Raw genomic sequence first — 17,786 nt, 5'->3', positions numbered from 1 at the left:
TTCATATTAATTTTTTTTACTTTGTATTGTATTTATAAATACTGTTCTTCGATGTTTGAATAAAGATTATACTGTTTTTAATTATATTTCGAAGATTCTATACTTATTTATTTATGTTCTTTGTGTATGATGAATAGCATTGATGGCAAATTATACGTATCCACTATGTTGTTCATGTGGTCGAGTGATGACATTAATCACAGCAAAAACAAAAGAAAATTATGAGAGGATATTTTATAGGTGTCCATCTTGGCAGGTAATATGATATTAATATTAATATTGGGTGCATATTTATATTTGGTGAGACTGATATTAATTCATGTGTTATTTTACTTTATAAAGACATGTAGGGTCTTTTGTGTGGGCAGATGAAGTTGACATTATCAATGATAATGTTCCTCAAGATAAAGTAACGGAGTCAAATAAGAATAATGAAAAATATATTTTGTATGCATCTGTTGGATGTATATTTTTCATGTTTTTATTTATTTCAATTTTACTTATTATATTAACTATGATTATTATGTTTAAATGATGTCGGAATGTAAATTAGAAGTTATGTGGATGTGTTATGTATATATGATGTGATGTGGATATGTTATGTATATATGATGTGATGTGAATGTTGAATTGCGTATTATGCAGGTATTTTGTTTATCAGGAAAATTTCATATATCCATTTTTAAGAGGAAATGCTGCCGAAATTTCTATGGAATTATACAAATTTTTATAAATTTTTTTTGAATTATAAATATTTTAAAATTAATAAAATTATTTTTAAAATTTTTTATATAATTTTATTATATTTATATATATTTAGTGTAATTATATATTTATAAGGGTATTCTGATAATTTTTTATGCAATTTGAGTGTTCTATCAACCTTAAGGGTATTCTGGTCATTTTACCCTAAACAGCAGATTCTAAAAGTTGTATCAAACAATAATTACCAGATTCTGGTCAACAGTACAAAACTTTTACGAAACAGTAACAAACAAGTTTTTCAGTGTTTCAGCTTCTGACAGCAAAAGCTGACAGTAGATTCAGGCAGCTGAATCAAACGGAGCCTTAGTAAGATTAGATGAACTCTTAAATATTTTATTAAATAATTTAATTTTAACCATTCAGATCCTCGCCATATTAAAATATGGCACGTGGCATTAAAAAAATAAATTTTTTTTTTTTTTTTAGTCTCATCGACTCTCACGACGATGGTCGTACCTAACATATTTGTCCCCTCTCGCCTACCTTCCCCTCTTCTCTTCTTCGGTTCCCACTTCCCAGAGACATAAAAGAAACAAAAAACAGTCATTTAGGGGTAGACGAGAGGAAAAAAACCATGGAATCAGGAGCTATTGATGGTGGTGTTAACCAAAACCAAGGAGGACTCGATCCCTCATCGAGTTTCATAACCGATTGGACCTATTCTATTACACAGCGATACCAATATCTTCTCGATAAATCAACCCCACACGTTCTAAGACGTTGGATCTCATTTGTAGCCATCGCCATCATCTACATCATTCGTGTCTACTTCATTCAAGGCTTCTACATCATCTCGTACGGTCTCGGGATTTACATTCTCAACCTTTTGATTGCTTTCCTATCTCCTCAGGTTGATCCAGAGATTCAAGAACTTGTTGATGGGCCCACACTTCCTACAAGGGGATCTGATGAATTTCGCCCCTTTGTTCGTCGTCTCCCCGAATTCAAATTCTGGTTCGATTCTCATTCTTTGGTATTTTTTTTTTTTTTGGGTCTAATATGAGTTTTTTAGGGTTTTATTATCAGCAATTAGAATAATTTAGCTGGAGTTTTTTGATAAATTTGTTGATTTTCTTTGATTCTCATTCTTCGTTTTTCCCTCTTCAGATTTGCCCTTTTTTTGTTGAAATTTTTTTAGGGATTTTTTGATGATCAGCCGTTAGAATAACTTAGCTAAACCCTAATCGTTTGCTGGACATTTTTATTGTAATTGGAATAAATTATTTATATGACTTCTTTGATTTTTTATACATTGTTGATTTTCTTTGATTCTCATTCTTCGGTTTTTTCCCTTCAGATTTCCTCTCTTTTTTTTTGAGATTTTTTAAGGATTTTTATGATCAGCTGTTGAATAACTTAGTTGTGTTTGCATGGATTGATTAAAGCCTAATGTGTTCTGTAATAGTCAGATATGTTTCTCATAATTGGAAGAAATTATAAATTTCATTTCTTTGATTTTTGATGCAATGCTGATTAGGGGGAACATGTTTGGAGGTACTATTATTAAAAAGTGGCTAGTATTAGATACATATGGATATTAATTGATCAACAAATTTTGGGAATTGAAAAGAGCTAATTTGTGGCTTCACCTTGTCAGGATCCTTTGAACTCTCTATGGGATAAGATTCTTTTTATTTTATAATTTTATTATTATTTTGGAAATTATTATTATTATTTAGTTTATAACGATGGCAGTTTAGCTAATCAAACACACAAAAGCGACAAAAAAAGGCAGTGATGGTGATTGCTGTGGGATGCAACCATTCTACATTAAGATTTTGTCTAAGTTCCCATGCTCAAATTTAATTTCTCATTGATGTTAGGATTTTGTTTAAATTTCATTGTCTATATTAGACTTTATGTTAGAGAACGGATTCTCTTCATTAACTAGTTGATCCATGACAGCTTCACATTGAGTTGATATTATAAAAAAAAGGTCCGAAATAATTTCTGATCAAAAGTTTTGGACCCGTTGGCTTTTAAGCACGCACATGAAATCATAAAATAAATAAATGAAAATAGTGGATCCCAAATCATCGGGATAAAGGCTTTGATGATGATAATGAAGATGAAGTGCATCAGTAAAAAATAATGGTCTCTAATAGCTACACTCAAATCAATATAACATATTGGAGTTTAGGTAGATGTTTCTTTTCCTAAGAAGAAAATTCTTTTATCAAGGGAACCTTATCCAACATTCCAACTTGCATGTTGTGGAGGACTCCTCGGGATCGGGGATGAAATTGATGGAACGCTTATTGATGAATCAGATAACTGGAATAACTCGATCAAAATCTTCATCTCCAAATGGCCTCAAAGATGACTGCCAAGGCTCCTTAGCTCCACAATAGAGGTAAGAAGGAAAGAAGGAGAAAAGGGGAGGCGTCGGTGTGGTGCCTGCCAAAATACTTCGACAATCAAGTCAATAATGGTAAATGGAGATGAATATAAATGGAGAAGATAAAATGAAGAAAATGATAAACAATTGATTCTTAGAGTCTAGAATGGATGAAATTTCAGGTTTTGAACCTTCTCTCAGTCTTGGAGAGAGGTTTTTATAGGTAATTTTTAGGGACATGTGTCACCACATGATTGACCCGGATAGACTTTGAGTTGGATCCTAGATTGGATGAGTTAGTAGTTGAGATCCACTTGAGTGATCTTGGGATGTGGATCCAATGCATTTAGTACTCATACTCGAGTTTGATTAGTGAGTCTCAATGCATTTAATGGGGAGTTGGTGGGATATTTATTTTTGGGGGTCTCTATGACAGAGAATGTCTAATCTCTGCTCCTTTTGATAAGCAATAAATGATAGTCTATTTAATGTTGAGATCTGGAGAGAGATTTGATCTAGAAAAGCTCATATCTCTTTAAAGTCTTGTGTTATTATGTCTTTTCGACTTACACCGAGCTATTACCAAGTACTGAGCTTATCTAACTTGGTCATTGCATCCGACTTGGTTCCTTGTTTTTAGCGTAGTTAAACTGATACCCTAGGATTAAGAGCAGTGGAATCCTTGGGTTTTAAATTCCATCCTACCTGGTATTGAACCAAGGGATTGTTCAGGCTGCTCATCCTTCAAGTGCGCTCCTTTCCTTTAAAGTAGTGTATCTTCGGACTTTACAAAAGGACCGAGCATATGAGTGCTTGATTGTTTTCAGCCTTCTAATTCATCCAACCTGACTCGTTGTTGTGTCCTTGGTTGGTAAACTCGATCAAGTTGACCACAATCCAGATGTTAGGGATTTTTACATCGTATATTGTAGTTGCGTACGAGGGTATCCATACTTACATGGTATTTGTATTGTCTTGAGGAGCACATGTCATCATTTAGTGAGAGGGAGAAAATGGTATCCCCACTTATGCTTCATCCACCATTATTTAAAATACTAGAGTTGGCTTTATATTGAGCAAATTCATTGTTGCTTTTTTAAAATACAATTTGTAGATGCAAAAACTTGTACAACCCTGGGATTTGTATTGATGGCTTGAATCCTCACTTCCTATGCTCCTGGGTATGCCTGCAACACAACCTCTCCGACGCCCAAGTCAGATTAAATACAGAAAAATGGTAAGAGTAAAGTGTAGGGGGTAAAAACATTATTTTTACTGTCTCTCTTCCTTTATTTATAGAGGTAAAATCCTAGGATCCCTTTTGATATTATTACCAATTTGATTCTTATCTATTTTAATTAATGAATCTTGATTAGGAATGTACCTAATCAAGATTCTTCCCCCATTCATTCCTTATAAATATTCTAACCACTTTTGACTTTGTTCAATCCTTGATTTTTAGGGATTTGGGCTAACTGAATTGCTCTGCCACATGTTCTTGACCCAATATCACCCCAATCAACCGAGATCTAGTTCATGGCTGTTGCGACCGAGTCGCTGAGTTTACCTGAACATTCAGACTTAAATGAGTTGGTTCGAATTTCCATGACTAATTCGGATCCCTATGCACCACGTGTCATCCCTTCATACCTTACAAAAATATCTTCCACAATACCCCCTTTCAGGGGTTTGGACTTTAGTCCAAGTGCCTGAGAATCGATAAATGGGTATCATGTGACATGTGACCTTTCACTACTGGATCACAGGATGACACATGGTGATGTAGGGTAGAACACACAAACTTAGAGTTTATGTTAAAAATCTGGTTCTAGGGTGAAATCCTAAGAACTAAAAGTCATGAAGAATTTCTATGTCGAACAAAATAGACTAGAAACTTCAATTTAGGTTTAAGATTAGTGGAACTCAATAAAATTAAGAATCAATATCAGGTTCTTATGCTCAAAATTAAAAAAAAAACAAAGAAAGGGAAGAAGTTTATTCTTTGTTCTTTTGTTAATCAATCTTCAAAAAAACTCACTCACTGAATTTGTTTATTGGAGCTTCTTATGTAAATAACTCCATAACAACTTAGAAACTTTCTAAAATACTAAAAAGTAACTTCCTAATATATCTATTACATATTACTAACCTTCTAATTCTATTAGAACTCAATTTAGACATCTAAAAGAATTTCTAATTATAACTTAAAGAATAAAAATAAATTTTAAAGATAAAACAAATTAGAAACTAACTAGGAAAATAAACTTTCTAAAATTAAAAAAGAAACTAAATAGGACTACTTAAATAACTTAGAAAATAGAGACTCAATAAAAGAAAGTCCTAAGAGAAGTTGGACTAGGTCTTGTGGATCGGTCAAAGCTTGGGTCGAGTTGACTCAGTCAATGCTTCTGATTTCTTTTTTCGATGCATCTTAACTCAATCATAGGCATTGAGATAGGTATCGACAAGCCTATCTACATCACATGGCACCTAAGTTAACTTAGGTTGACTAAGTCAAATAGAGTTGACTCTGTCAATGATTTTGACTTCTTTTATCGATGCATCTTAACTCGATCATAGGCATTGAGATGAGTGTTGGCAAGCCTATCTACATTACATGGCACTTAGGGATTCGAGTTAGCTATGGAGATCTTAGCCAACTCATCTGAGTCTGAATATTCAGTTTAACTCGGTCGCGACCCAACCATGGGTTTAAATCTTGGTTGGTCGGATTGATATTGGGTCAAAGACGCATGGAGTGGTTTAATTACCCAAATTCCTAAAAATTAGGGATTGGACGAAGTCAGAAGTGGTTAGAATCTTTATAAGAAAAGATCCCAAATAAGAAGGAATGAATGAGGGATGGATCTTGATTAGGTACATTCCTAATTAAGATTCATTGACTAAAATGGACAATGATCAATTGATAATAGGATTAAAGGGGATCATAGAATTTTACCTCTTTAAATAAAGGGACAGAGATTCCAAAATGTATGTTTTTCACCCTTACACTTTACTCCTCTATTATTTTTCTCGGATTAATCTTATTTGGGTGTCGGAGAGGTTGTGTTGCAGGTACACTCAACATCATAAGAAGTGAGGATCTCGGGCCTTAATGAAAATCCCAACGTAGTGCAAGTTTTTGCATCTACAATTTGACACTGTCCGTGGGAAACTTGTATATATATATATATATATATACAAGGAAAAACGACTAACTCTACCAGCCGTGGTTAGGTTGGAGTTAGGTTTTTTCAATTTACTTTGTTAAGGGAAACATCATGGGTTATTGACTTGATTATTTGGTGGCAAGGAAAAATTTGGCGAGGTGATTCAATAAATATTTGGTAATCTTCATTGAGAACATCCAAATTTGTTTTGGTTCGCTAAAGACAATGCCAGAAGTTTTTCCAATTTGAGGTGCAAATAGGTTTTGTTCCTTAAAGAACCATGAGGGTTGTTCTACCACGAGGGTCGTTGGGTTGCTTGATTTGGTGGTTCTTGTAACAGGAAAAGTTGTGGCAATCAAGTTGTAAAGCTAAGGTGAATATAAAATCATGGTGCCTTGTTCCTGGTATTGGCAGTGAAGCAAAAGGAGAAAAAAGGTAAGGTTTTAGGGCTGTGATAACAACACGTTTGTCTAATCTAATTTTGATAAGGCCAGGTTTATTGCTAACAACATAAGGCAATGGAAGCATGCTCACGTACAAACTTAAAATTCTCTTGGCAATTATATTGCCAAAGATATAATGATACAACCACGTTCATGTGTTGGTGAACTGAGTCGGACCAGGGTTGGGGTGCATGACTTGGTGACTAGGATCTTGTGAAGTGCATTTTGTGTATACGCTACCAAGTGTATACCTCTGTTGGGCATGCACTAGATTTGATAAGAACCTATTAGGTATTTACATATTTCATAAAAGTAATAACCATGTGATTGATCATTGGGTACATTCACATGTAAATTAAAACCAAACTAATGGTACAAAGCTCAAGAACATGAAATTAATAGATGAGAGTGGGGTGCTTTGCATATAAACAAATTCCTATGCGTATTCCCATTCAAGGGTTTATTGAGGGGGTGAATCAATAGACATCAAATTTGATGTCTATTGAAATCATTTCTTTGCACAAGGCAGTTGGAAGAATTTTTAAGCCCCTAGAATGTTGATCTTATTCAAGTTTGCAAGGTGTTAGAAAAAATGTCTCACAAAGGGGAGGTTATATTGTAAGATATAGTATGGCTATGGACGGGAGCCTGAGGTTAATAGGCTGCAATTTCCCTACTCAAGAGAGCAGAAGTGAAGGGTATTTAATATGAAGGTCCTATAGTGCGTTTGACAAATGTGTGATGAAATATCTCATTAAAAAAGTTGGGCTGCTAGGTAAGTTGTGGCAGGCATATGGATGATACCAGCAAATCACGGGGCTGCATTCCTTGCCAAAGATGGTCGAAAGATTGGGAGACTTGAGTGCTTAGGACGAAGCCATGACCGATCCTCCAAAAAGGAAGAGGTATGTTGGAACATGTATGTTTTAAATAGATTTCATAGGGTGTATCGAATACACATAAATTTTGGATGTGTAATTGATACTGTCTCCATGTTGATAGGACATAAGGCGCAATATAAAAGAGATGGGTTTGTTAGATGCGTATTAAAACTTCTATTAGTAATGCCATGTTGATAGGACATAAGCACAATATAAAAAGAGGGCTTTGTTAGCTGCGTATTAAAACTTCTATTAGTAAAGATTTCAAGATTAAAGGGAAAAAATAATGGGGCTAAGTTGAGGTGTTAGGCATGCACATCAATCTTTGGTGTGTGTGAAATTAAACCTTTAATTGAAGGTTTGAGGACAAGCATGAGAAGAATTTTTAGATGTTTCACATGAACATCAATCTTTGATGTACATTAAAACCCTCCTAGTTTTAGATTAACATGGACATGAAAGGGAGTTGGATGCTTTGCATACACCTCAAACTTGATGGAAAATAAAAACTAAAATTGGTAGGTGCCAATCCCGTTGGTGGGGGTTCCCACAATCTCGACTCGCCGAGTCAAATTTACTATTTTGGGACCCAATTGTCTTAGTAGGTCTTATTTATTGATTTAAGACCCAACTGAGTCAAGGAACTCAACCAAATTTATTAATCAAGAATTTGATCGAATTAAGGAACTCTGTTGAATTGAGTTGTTCAATTTATTAATTGGGAACTTGATCGAGTCAAGCTTGTTTCTTAGGGACTCAATTAAGTTCGTGAGATCCAATTTGGGTGACATTTGTAAATGGAAATTACTCTATATTTCGATTATCCACGTCAAGGGACTTTGACAAGTTAAATGTTTGAATTGTGAATAGGGATCTAATTCAGAGGACCAATTTTTTTATGGTCACCCGACTTTGACTCACCGAGTTGTGGGTTTGATTTAAAAAATTAATTTATAAATTGGATTCAGTCTAACTATGTTGCTCTATGCAAGGAAACAATTCGTCAACACTAAATTGGGGAATAATTGGCCAGTTGATTTATCAAGTTTTTATTATTGTTATTTATATTGCTTAAGTGATACAAGTTGTAGAGGGACTACTTAGTGCAAGACTCGACTCGTTGAGGGAGTTTAGTCCACATCTTAAGTTGGTTGTGAAGGATTACTTAGCGCAATCTGACTCATTGAGGGAGTTTGGTCCAAATCCTAAGTCTGTCGTGAGGGACCACTTAGTATAGCCCGACCGTATGGGGTTGTGTGACGGCCATACATTTTGTCACCTAGAGTTAGGTGTAGCTCGCCCCGGAGTCACCCGGGAACACCCATGTAACACTATGTAAGGCTCACATATGAAGCCATATTAGTCCTGTGCCAGGGCATATCTATTAGCTTAATGGCATTTTAGTAATAAGGGAGTATGACCGGCCTCCACTTTTGATGTTTCCTTTTGGAATCCTAGGAAAGACTTAGCGTACTCTTTGTAAGAAGGGTGTCTAGTGCTTTCCAATCCTCGACCTATACCCATGTTGACTTAAGCCCTCGCGCCAAGTTACGTGGAAGTCCTGTGTGTCATAGATCATCAGTTGCTTGTAACACACTTATTTGTTTTTATAACGTGTTACTCCGTGTAATCAATATTATATCAACAAAGTTACCTCCGGGCTTTGCCTTGTGTTGCCCCGTTATCTTGTTTGCTAGCTACGTATTGTGGTGGAAGATCATTTTTACAGGCTTGCTTGTGGATTAGCACCCCCTTGCGCTGCACGACCTTGTTTCGAAAGAACACGGTCGTGATAGTTGGTATTAGAGCACAGTTGGTTGAGCACATTTGGTATCCAAAACCACGTTGGTTACAGGTTCAAGTTGGTTTCATTACCAAGCTCTTCCCTCAATTCCATTTAGTTCATGCGAACAATGGCAAAAGGAGAGAAAAGTACCGGGGACCAATCCGTTTTAACCATTCCACCACCACGTAATAAAAAGGAACATATTGAACTACTTGAAGATAAGATGGCCTAGCTATCGGGTCTCGTTGATGGTATTGCGCAACTAGATGGTCGCTAGAATACGCTTGAAGAAAAATCCGTGACCTTTAGTGCTAGAATAGTTGACCTTTATGAAGATACCCGAGGATCCCTAGCCAACTTACAGGAATAGATCACGGAGCTCACTACGAAGGTAGGTCTCTTTGTCAGAACCGTCGATAATGAATGGCTTACCAGTAATGAAACTCCTCCCTCGTGCCTGCGAGTCCCTGAGCCCCGCACCTTTAATGGTGTTTGCGATGCGAAAGAGCTCGAGAATTTCCTATTTGATATGGAGCAATACTTTCGTGCAGGTTGTCCAGATTCAGAAGTGGTAAAGGTCACAATAGCTTCTATGTATCTTGCAGGTGATGCCAAACTATGGTGGTGAACAAAGTACACCGAGATGGAAAGTGGCCAATGCTCCATCGATACATGAAATGACCTTAAAAGGGAGGTGAAACACCAATTTCTATCAGAGAGTGGAGTTTATTGCCCGTAGAAAGTTGATGCAATTCCACCAAACAAGTACAATTCACGACTACGTCAAACAATTTTTCGCCTTGATGTTTGATATCCGTGACATGTCAGAGAAAGACAAGCTGTTCTTATTTCAAGAAGGGCTCAAGCCTTGGATTCAGATAGAATTACAAAGGCAATGTGCGCAAGATCTCGCTTCTACAATTGCCGCAGCCGAGCGGTTGACTGATTATACTCCCGCGGATGGGAGCAAACAGAGTATACACCCTTACTCGAAGCGGTACTCCCAGCAATATGAGCATACCAAGAAGTCTTCGAATGGTGAGATGGAGGGCACAGACACAATTCTAGTCAGGGATCCCAACAGAATTCCTCCCCTTCAAAGAGCAGAAGTACCTCGCCTGCCAAACACCGCCACAAGCTTAAGTGCATGATATGTGGTGGTCCTCACAAGACGTTCAAATGTCCATAGCAGAGTAAGTTGAACGCATTATTAACCTCCCAAAGTGACCAGTCACGAGAGTACAAGTGGGCGAGATGATGAAGATTCTCCTCACATGAGAGCCATGCATTTACTAAATGCAATGAAGCAGATCTCTGAGACTCAGAAAAGCTGTCAATGGAAGGGTCTTATGTATGTTGATATCGAAGTTGGTGGCAAGACTACTTAGGCAATGGTTGATACAGGAGTTACACAACTTCATTTCCCCTGCAGAGGTGAAGCGTCTCAATATCCAGCTTGTGAAAGATCCAAGCCGTATTAAAGCTGTAAATTCCCAAACCATTCCTATCCAAGAGTTGGCCAAGTTCGTGGCTGTCAAGATAGGCACATGGAAGGGTAAGTTAGATTTACTTGTAGTTTCACTCGATGAATTCAGAGTCATCATTAGGATGGACTTTTTGCGATAGAACAGGGCCGTACCAATGCCATTCGCCAACACATTGGGCATGCTAAGTGAATGTCCAAGCTTTATTCCCATTTTCACCGGCAAGGAAGAGAGAAAGATGATTTCAACCCTTAAGTTGAAGAAAGGTGAGCAACCGTACATTGCTACCTTGTGAGTTGAACCTGAAGATCAGGATCATAGTTCAACTCCTATTTAGGTTACACAGGTATTGATAGAGTTTGATGATGTGATGCTGAATGAGTTTCAAAAGGCCCTATCGCCACATAGGCCAATTGATCATTAGAATGAATTGCTACTTGGTACCATGCCTCCTGCGAGGGGGCCTTACAGGATAAATCTTCTGGAACTAGCTAAGTCACGCAAGCAACATTATGGGTTGTTACGACGTTGTGTCGATTATCGAGCGTCAAGCAAGATTACCATAAAAAACAAGTATCCTATCCAATGGATTGCCGATTTATTTGATAAACTTGGGAAAGTCAAGTATTCTTCAAAGTTGGGTTTGAGATCAGGTTACTATCAAATTCAAGTTGCAGATGAAGCTTCTCATTTACTTCACAAGAATGTCATCAAGAATTGGGGTGTGCCCAAAAGTATTGTCAGTGATAGAGATTCAAGATTCACAGGGAAGTTATGGGACGAACTGTGTAGATTGCTTGGGTTTCAGCTTGACTTTCCAACCAGTGGGCACCTTCAAACAGATGAGCAAATGAAGAGATTCAATTTGTGTTGGAGTATTTGAGGCATCTTGCCAATGTCAAACTCATGAATTGGGCGAATTAGTTCAATTTCAACCTTCAGAAGAGCTCTTCCTCTAACAAAAGTCCTTTTGAAATTATCATAGGCCAACAACATTTAACTCCTCACACTATTATTTCAGGCTATCAGGGACAAAGTCCAAGGATGTACAGGTTTGCTAAGCTCTGGTTACCGTACAGGTTACACATCATTCACCCTTGTCTTCCATGGAAGAAGTCTTAAGCCGTATCATATTTAGTAGATCCTATGCGCAACATTCCAACACGTACATCTTCTCATTCAGCTATTCAGCCAGAGCTTGTTGTTGACAAAGTTCTTGAAAGCGTCAAGTCAGCAGCAGCAGTAGCATGTGGAGTACTTCGTCACATATAAGAACATGCCAGAATGTAAAGCTACCTTGGAGAGTGCAGATAACCTACTACCTTTCAAGCAGAAGATTGAAGAGTTTGTTAGGGCAATGTGACGAGGACGTTTGCAGAATAGGTGGGGGAGACTGTGACGTTCATACATTCTGTCACCTAGAGTTAGGTTTAGCTCGCCCCGGAGTTACCCGGGGCACCCATGTAATACTATGTAAGATTCACACATGAAGCCATATCAGTCCCGTGCCAGGGCATTTTTGTTAGCTTAGTGGCATTTTAGTAATAAGGGAGTATGACTAGCCTCCACTTTTGATATTTCCTTCTGGAAACCTAGGAAAGACTTAGCGTACTCTTTGTAAGAAGGGTGTCTAGTGCTTCCCATTCCCTGGCCTACACACACGTTGACTTAGGCCCTCGTGCCAAGCTACGTGGAAGTCCCACATGTTATAGATCATCAGTTGTTTGTAACACACTTATTTGCTTTTGTAACGTGTTACTCCGTGTAATCAATATTATATCAACAAAGTTGCCTTCGGGCTTTGCCTCGTTATCTTGTTTGCTAGTTACGTATTGTGATGTAAGATCATTTTTATGGGCTTGTTTGTAGATTAGCACCCCCTTGCACCGCATGATCTCGTTTCGAAAGAACACGGTCGTGACAGGTTGGTACGTTGCAATAGTTTTGGTTCATTAAGGGGAACCAAGCCCGATCGTGCGGGGTTGACACATTGCAATAGTCTTGGACCTTGGTTCATTAAGGGCAACCAAGTTCATCCGTCCGTGTATCGTCGACTCGTTGCAAAAGTCTTGCTTTATTAAGGAGTCAGGCCATTGCAATGGCCTTGGTTCATTAAGGGGAACCAAGCCCGACCATGTGGGTTGACACATTGAAAAAGTCTTGGTTCATTAAGGGGAACCAAGACCAAGCTCGACTGTATGGGGTTGGCATATTGCAAAAGTCTGGTTCATTAAAGGGAACCAAGCCTGAATGTTGGGGGTTGGCTATTTGTTACTAAGAATTGGTTTATAAAGGGATCTAAGCCCGATTGTTGGGGGTCGATTATCTAAGACCTGATTCTTGAAGGGAACCAAGCTTGATTGTTAGGGGTCAGTTATTTATTATCTAAGATTTGGTTCATATAGGGAATGAAGTTTAATCGTTGGAGGTCGGTTATCTAAGACTGTGTTCATGAAGGGAACCAAGGTCGATTGTTGGGGCGTCGGTTCATTGTTATCTAAAACTTGGTTCATAAATAGAACCAAGGCCGACCGATGGGGGTAGTTTTTTACTACTTAAGACTTGGTTCATGAGGGAATCAAACTTGATTGGTTCGTAAGGGGAATCAAACTCGACCGTTAGGGATCAAATTGTGATACAAAATCCTTGTTACATAAAGGGCACCAAGCCCTACCGTTGGGGGTTAGATTATGGTTACTAAAGTCTTGGTTTGTAAAGGGAACCAAGCTCAATTGTAGAGGATTGGTTTAGTTGTTCATGTCCTTTAAGTAGAACTGCAACCTGGGCGGGTTAGAGGGTAAACCCACCCAGGCTCAACCCAAGTAGCAAAACCCTCAACCCCGAGCTCAACTTAACTTGACCATCGGGCCTAAGTTTACTAACCCAAGCTCAACCAGAGCTTGATCTTCTAAAATCGAGTTGAGTTCGGGTTAGCTCAAGTTAGGTAATTTAGGGCTGTTGGGTCGGGTCGGACATGTTGAATTACTCTAATTTCATATTTTGAAAAAAGATATACAACATAAAAAACAAAACTACTAGTAAATAAATTCACATACAACCTTCAAATTCATTGTTGCGATCATATTTAGACAAACCATACGAGACCAAAGTTCACATTAATATTAACTAATTAAAAGTCATAATAAGATTGAATAAAGATAATAAATAAAAAAACCTATAATTAATATAAAAATATTTATATATTAGCATATAGCATTGGGTTGAGTCGGGTTGCTCGTACCCTCAACTTGAATTGAAATCGGGTTGAGATATTCCAACTCAGGCTCAACTCATCTTCTACATAACTCGGCCTAGACTCACCCATCAAATGGGTTGAGTTCGGGCCAGCCCGCCTGGTTCGTGAAGGAACCAAGCCTGATAGTTTGGGTTGGTCTATTTATTTATTTTTCTTTAAGCCTTGGTTCATGAGGTAACCAAACCCGACTGGGGGGGGGGGGGTCAGACGTGTTCAAAATTTAAGCATTGGTTCATTTTTTTTAAGAACCAAGCCCAATTGTCAGGGGGAAGATCTGTTTACTTGGCTCTTTTTGAAAGCCAAGCCTGACTGTTGAGACTTAGATCTATTGGATTATAAACTTTGATTCATGTTGGCATCAAGCCTCATCGCTTAGGATTGATAAGAGACCATGTTCGTTACTATAAATAGGGAACTACATGGGTTATAGAAGAAAGTCACGGAGAAAAACAAAAGGAGAAATGGAAGATGTATTTATCAGGGAAAACACCTTGAGGTTTGCGACGAGATCAACAGTTGAGATAACATTAAAAACCGAGAAAATCATGCATTGCAATTTATAATCTGACATGAGAAACGAGGCAACATATGGAAGACATGTAGAACAGACCTATGATATGCTGCCACGTGGTGTGAAAATTTAATGCTTGGGCATTGGAAATGATAAACGATAAGCTGAGTTGATAGCTTGAAAATCGAGGCAATCATACCTGTCACGTTTTTGAAGGTGAAATGGTCATATGACATGTGGCATGGACATTAATTGTACCATATGAACCTCGGAATGGGAATTTTTGGGGTGCGTGGTCCAACAGTGAAATTCCACGTGTAACATGGTATCGTTTATTGGTTCTCGGGCGCTCGTACTAAAGCCCAAATCCCCGAGAGGGGTATTGTGGATGATATTTTTTTGATTACATATATTTGTAAGGGTCGGGTTATTTTGACAAAATCTTGGACAACATTCTAGACGAAGTTTTGTCTTATATGACTAAAAAGTTTTGGAATGAGCTGATTTTTTGTGAGGATGATCTCTATAGCGAGTAAATCATCCTCACAAAAATTCAGCCAATTCTAAAACTTCTAACACCATAAAAAGTGGTTACAAACTAACGGTAAAAGATTGATGGTTCACAATTCTTCATCTTATAAACTAGGGTTAGAAATTCAGAATTGAATGATTTTTTGAGGATGATTTTCTCACCATAGAGATCATCCTCACAAAAATTCAGCCCATTCCGAACTTTTAGCCCATATAAGATAAAATGCTTTGTCTAGGATTTTGTCAAAAGAATGTTACCCTATTTGTAAACCTTGGTGTTATCTGACGGTTGCTGTGGTCTTTATCAATGGACCTTTTTTTCTTACTGTTTTGCTGTTTTTTCTCCTTTTTCGTGTGATTTGGCTGCTGTGGTCATTTGGTAGTGCTTTTGTGCTGCAAATCAGTGATTTGATCTTCTATGTCGTAAATCTGGTTTCATCAAAATGAAAATAATAGTTCAAAATTCATGTTGAGCCTTGTGGAAATGAAAATATGTAGTTATATTTTATGGAAATATATCAAAATTTAATATTATGTGTTTTTTTATATGTAGTTTATATCTATTTTTGAATATGTATGAATAAATTACTTGTACAGCTAACTAATTAAAACATGGACGATTGTATGCTTGAGCTTATATGAATGTACTAATGTGCTGAAAATTCATCAAATAAAATGACATTATACCTAATTAATCACAATTCATTGCTGATAATCATTGAATTCTCTTTGTTATATATATATATATATATTAACTTTATCAAAAAGGGAATTTCGGTTGAATTTAGGTTAACTTTATCAATATATTGTGCCCTAAAATGTTTTTCCAAATGAATATTGATTTCCATCAAAATATATAAAAAAACAGTGTTGAATTTTGCAATGAGCCTTGTTGAATTGCAAAACATATTTTGGCATATATTTTATGGAAATATGTTGAAATTAAATACTACGCTTCTACCAAGTACATACATCGAACAACAGAGAATTACCATGCGATGTCGTGATCCCCATCCTATTTAGTTAGTCGTTTGAAAGCCTTTTCTTAACAAGGCATGTATAACTCATTTTTTTCTTGGAGGCATCCATCTACCAAATGGTTTGTATTCTTTTATAATGGTTCTCAAAAGGAGTCTTCTTTGTTCTTGTGTTGTGATTCCTGTTGTAGTTGTACTATTTCATAATATTTCTGTTGGACCCTACTCTCAAGGTTCTTATATTTTATTAGATCAATTGGCTCTCATTTGAAGCCCAAGAAACGAAAGTCTCCCTTATGTTTTCTTTCCCTACTACAATAACGTCTTTAATTCCAGTTTTAGATTTAACTAAATATCTATGACTTACCTCTCTCTCTCTTTTTCTTTTAAAAATTTTCTGGCAGGTATTCGATCACAAAAGCGTTCTGTATTGCTTTTGTTATGACATTTTTCAGTGTATTTGATGTGCCTGTGTTTTGGCCGATTCTCTTCTTTTACTGGATGGTGCTGTTCTTCCTCACAATGAAGAGACAGATATTGCATATGATCAAATACAAATACGTACCCTTCTCCCTAGGCAAACAGGTATTATTCTTTACTATTGTTTCTCTATTATTATTGTTGTTGTGTCCACAGTTGTCAGTTTTTATAGTGATTTATCTCTTTTCAGCGTTACACCGGAAAGAAAGTTGTGTCCGGGGATGAAATTTCTTCATAGATATTGGAATTTCAGGTAAGTTAAACCATTGACCATTGACATCATGTATGAAAAAAAAACAAAAAAAGATACATGGCCAATTTATTTATTTGCCGATTTCATTTAAACTGCAGGATCTATGGGGGTCTGGTGGGAGCAAAAGTTTCCTTGAAATCTGGTTTCTTTATCATGGGAAAATTTTCAGATTTTCTCCGAGGCAAACAAACTCCCTAGGATTGATTCATAGTAAAGATGTGGCCGGGCAAGATAGGTAGGTGGGTTGGATGTCCTCTTCTTTGTCTTCTCTCTTTTAATTTTTTTTTCCCTTCATTTTTGTCTTTTTTTAATATAAATATTCTGCATCACATGTTTGAGCAATGCAATGCTGTTTAATGAATTGTTCTTTACAGCAAGGACTGCTTTGCCATGCCAAAAATGCGAGATTTTGTGATATCTATGTTTAAAAAATGAACAGGGGAATACTCTGTTTTTTCTGTGTCTGGAGTGCAGTTGCAGCATTGCATATTCCTCCCAATCTTATCTATGTTTAAAAAATGGATCGGGAATTCTCTTTTTTAGGGTCTTGTTAACGTTGAAGTGCAATAAATATACTTCGGAAATTGGATTTTATACTGCAAGTACCCTTAATTTTTTTATTTTATTTTACCAAAAATACCCCCAGATTCCAATTTCGGAAGTGTATTTAGTGCACTTTAACAAAACCCAATAATGACAATGCCTCCTCTTATTGGGAGGGTATTTCTTTAAATGAGGACCCATTAAACTGGAATAAGAATCAGAATCAAAATCAAAATCTCGGTTCTACAAGGTGGTTATGTGGAGCCAATTTATAGACATTTTCTTTTGGAAAATGTTTTACTGCCTGCGTTGAACACTGGGTCCAACACCAAGTTGATCTGGCAGTGCAGGGAGAATAGTTGATTTTC

The 17,786-nt window shown here is 37.0% G+C and overlaps 1 protein-coding gene across 1 annotated transcript; it reads left to right on the top strand.

Annotated features, from left to right (window-relative positions):
• Positions 1 to 1,217: 1,217 nt before the first annotated feature.
• Positions 1,218 to 17,333, top strand: LOC147404830 (protein RER1A-like). The gene is made up of 4 exons (XM_086440923.1): positions 1,218 to 1,719; positions 16,547 to 16,727; positions 16,813 to 16,875; positions 16,974 to 17,333. The coding sequence occupies exons 1-3, from the start codon at positions 1,340 to 1,342 to the stop codon at positions 16,858 to 16,860; spliced, it is 609 nt and encodes a 202-aa protein (XP_086297049.1). The 5' UTR covers positions 1,218 to 1,339; the 3' UTR covers positions 16,861 to 16,875; positions 16,974 to 17,333.
• Positions 17,334 to 17,786: the final 453 nt, after the last annotated feature.

The sequence above is a fragment of the Akebia trifoliata genome, chromosome 4 (genome assembly GCF_017979445.1).
Source record: "Akebia trifoliata isolate Shusen 1 chromosome 4, ASM1797944v1, whole genome shotgun sequence".
NCBI classification, from domain to species: domain Eukaryota; kingdom Viridiplantae; phylum Streptophyta; class Magnoliopsida; order Ranunculales; family Lardizabalaceae; genus Akebia; species Akebia trifoliata.
The sequence above is the reverse complement of the archived record's forward strand: the minus strand, read 5'-3'. Positions and strand labels throughout refer to the sequence as shown.

Excerpts from the sequence above, each read along its gene's own strand:
- LOC147404830 (XM_086440923.1), top strand. The coding sequence starts at position 1,340 with ATGGAATCAGGAGCTATTGATGGTGGTGTTAACCAAAACCAAGGAGGA. Across the intron at positions 1,720-16,546 it reads CTCCCCGAATTCAAATTCTG|GTATTCGATCACAAAAGCGT; the intron begins GTTCGATTCTCA and ends ATTTTCTGGCAG. Across the intron at positions 16,728-16,812 it reads CCTTCTCCCTAGGCAAACAG|CGTTACACCGGAAAGAAAGT; the intron begins GTATTATTCTTT and ends ATCTCTTTTCAG.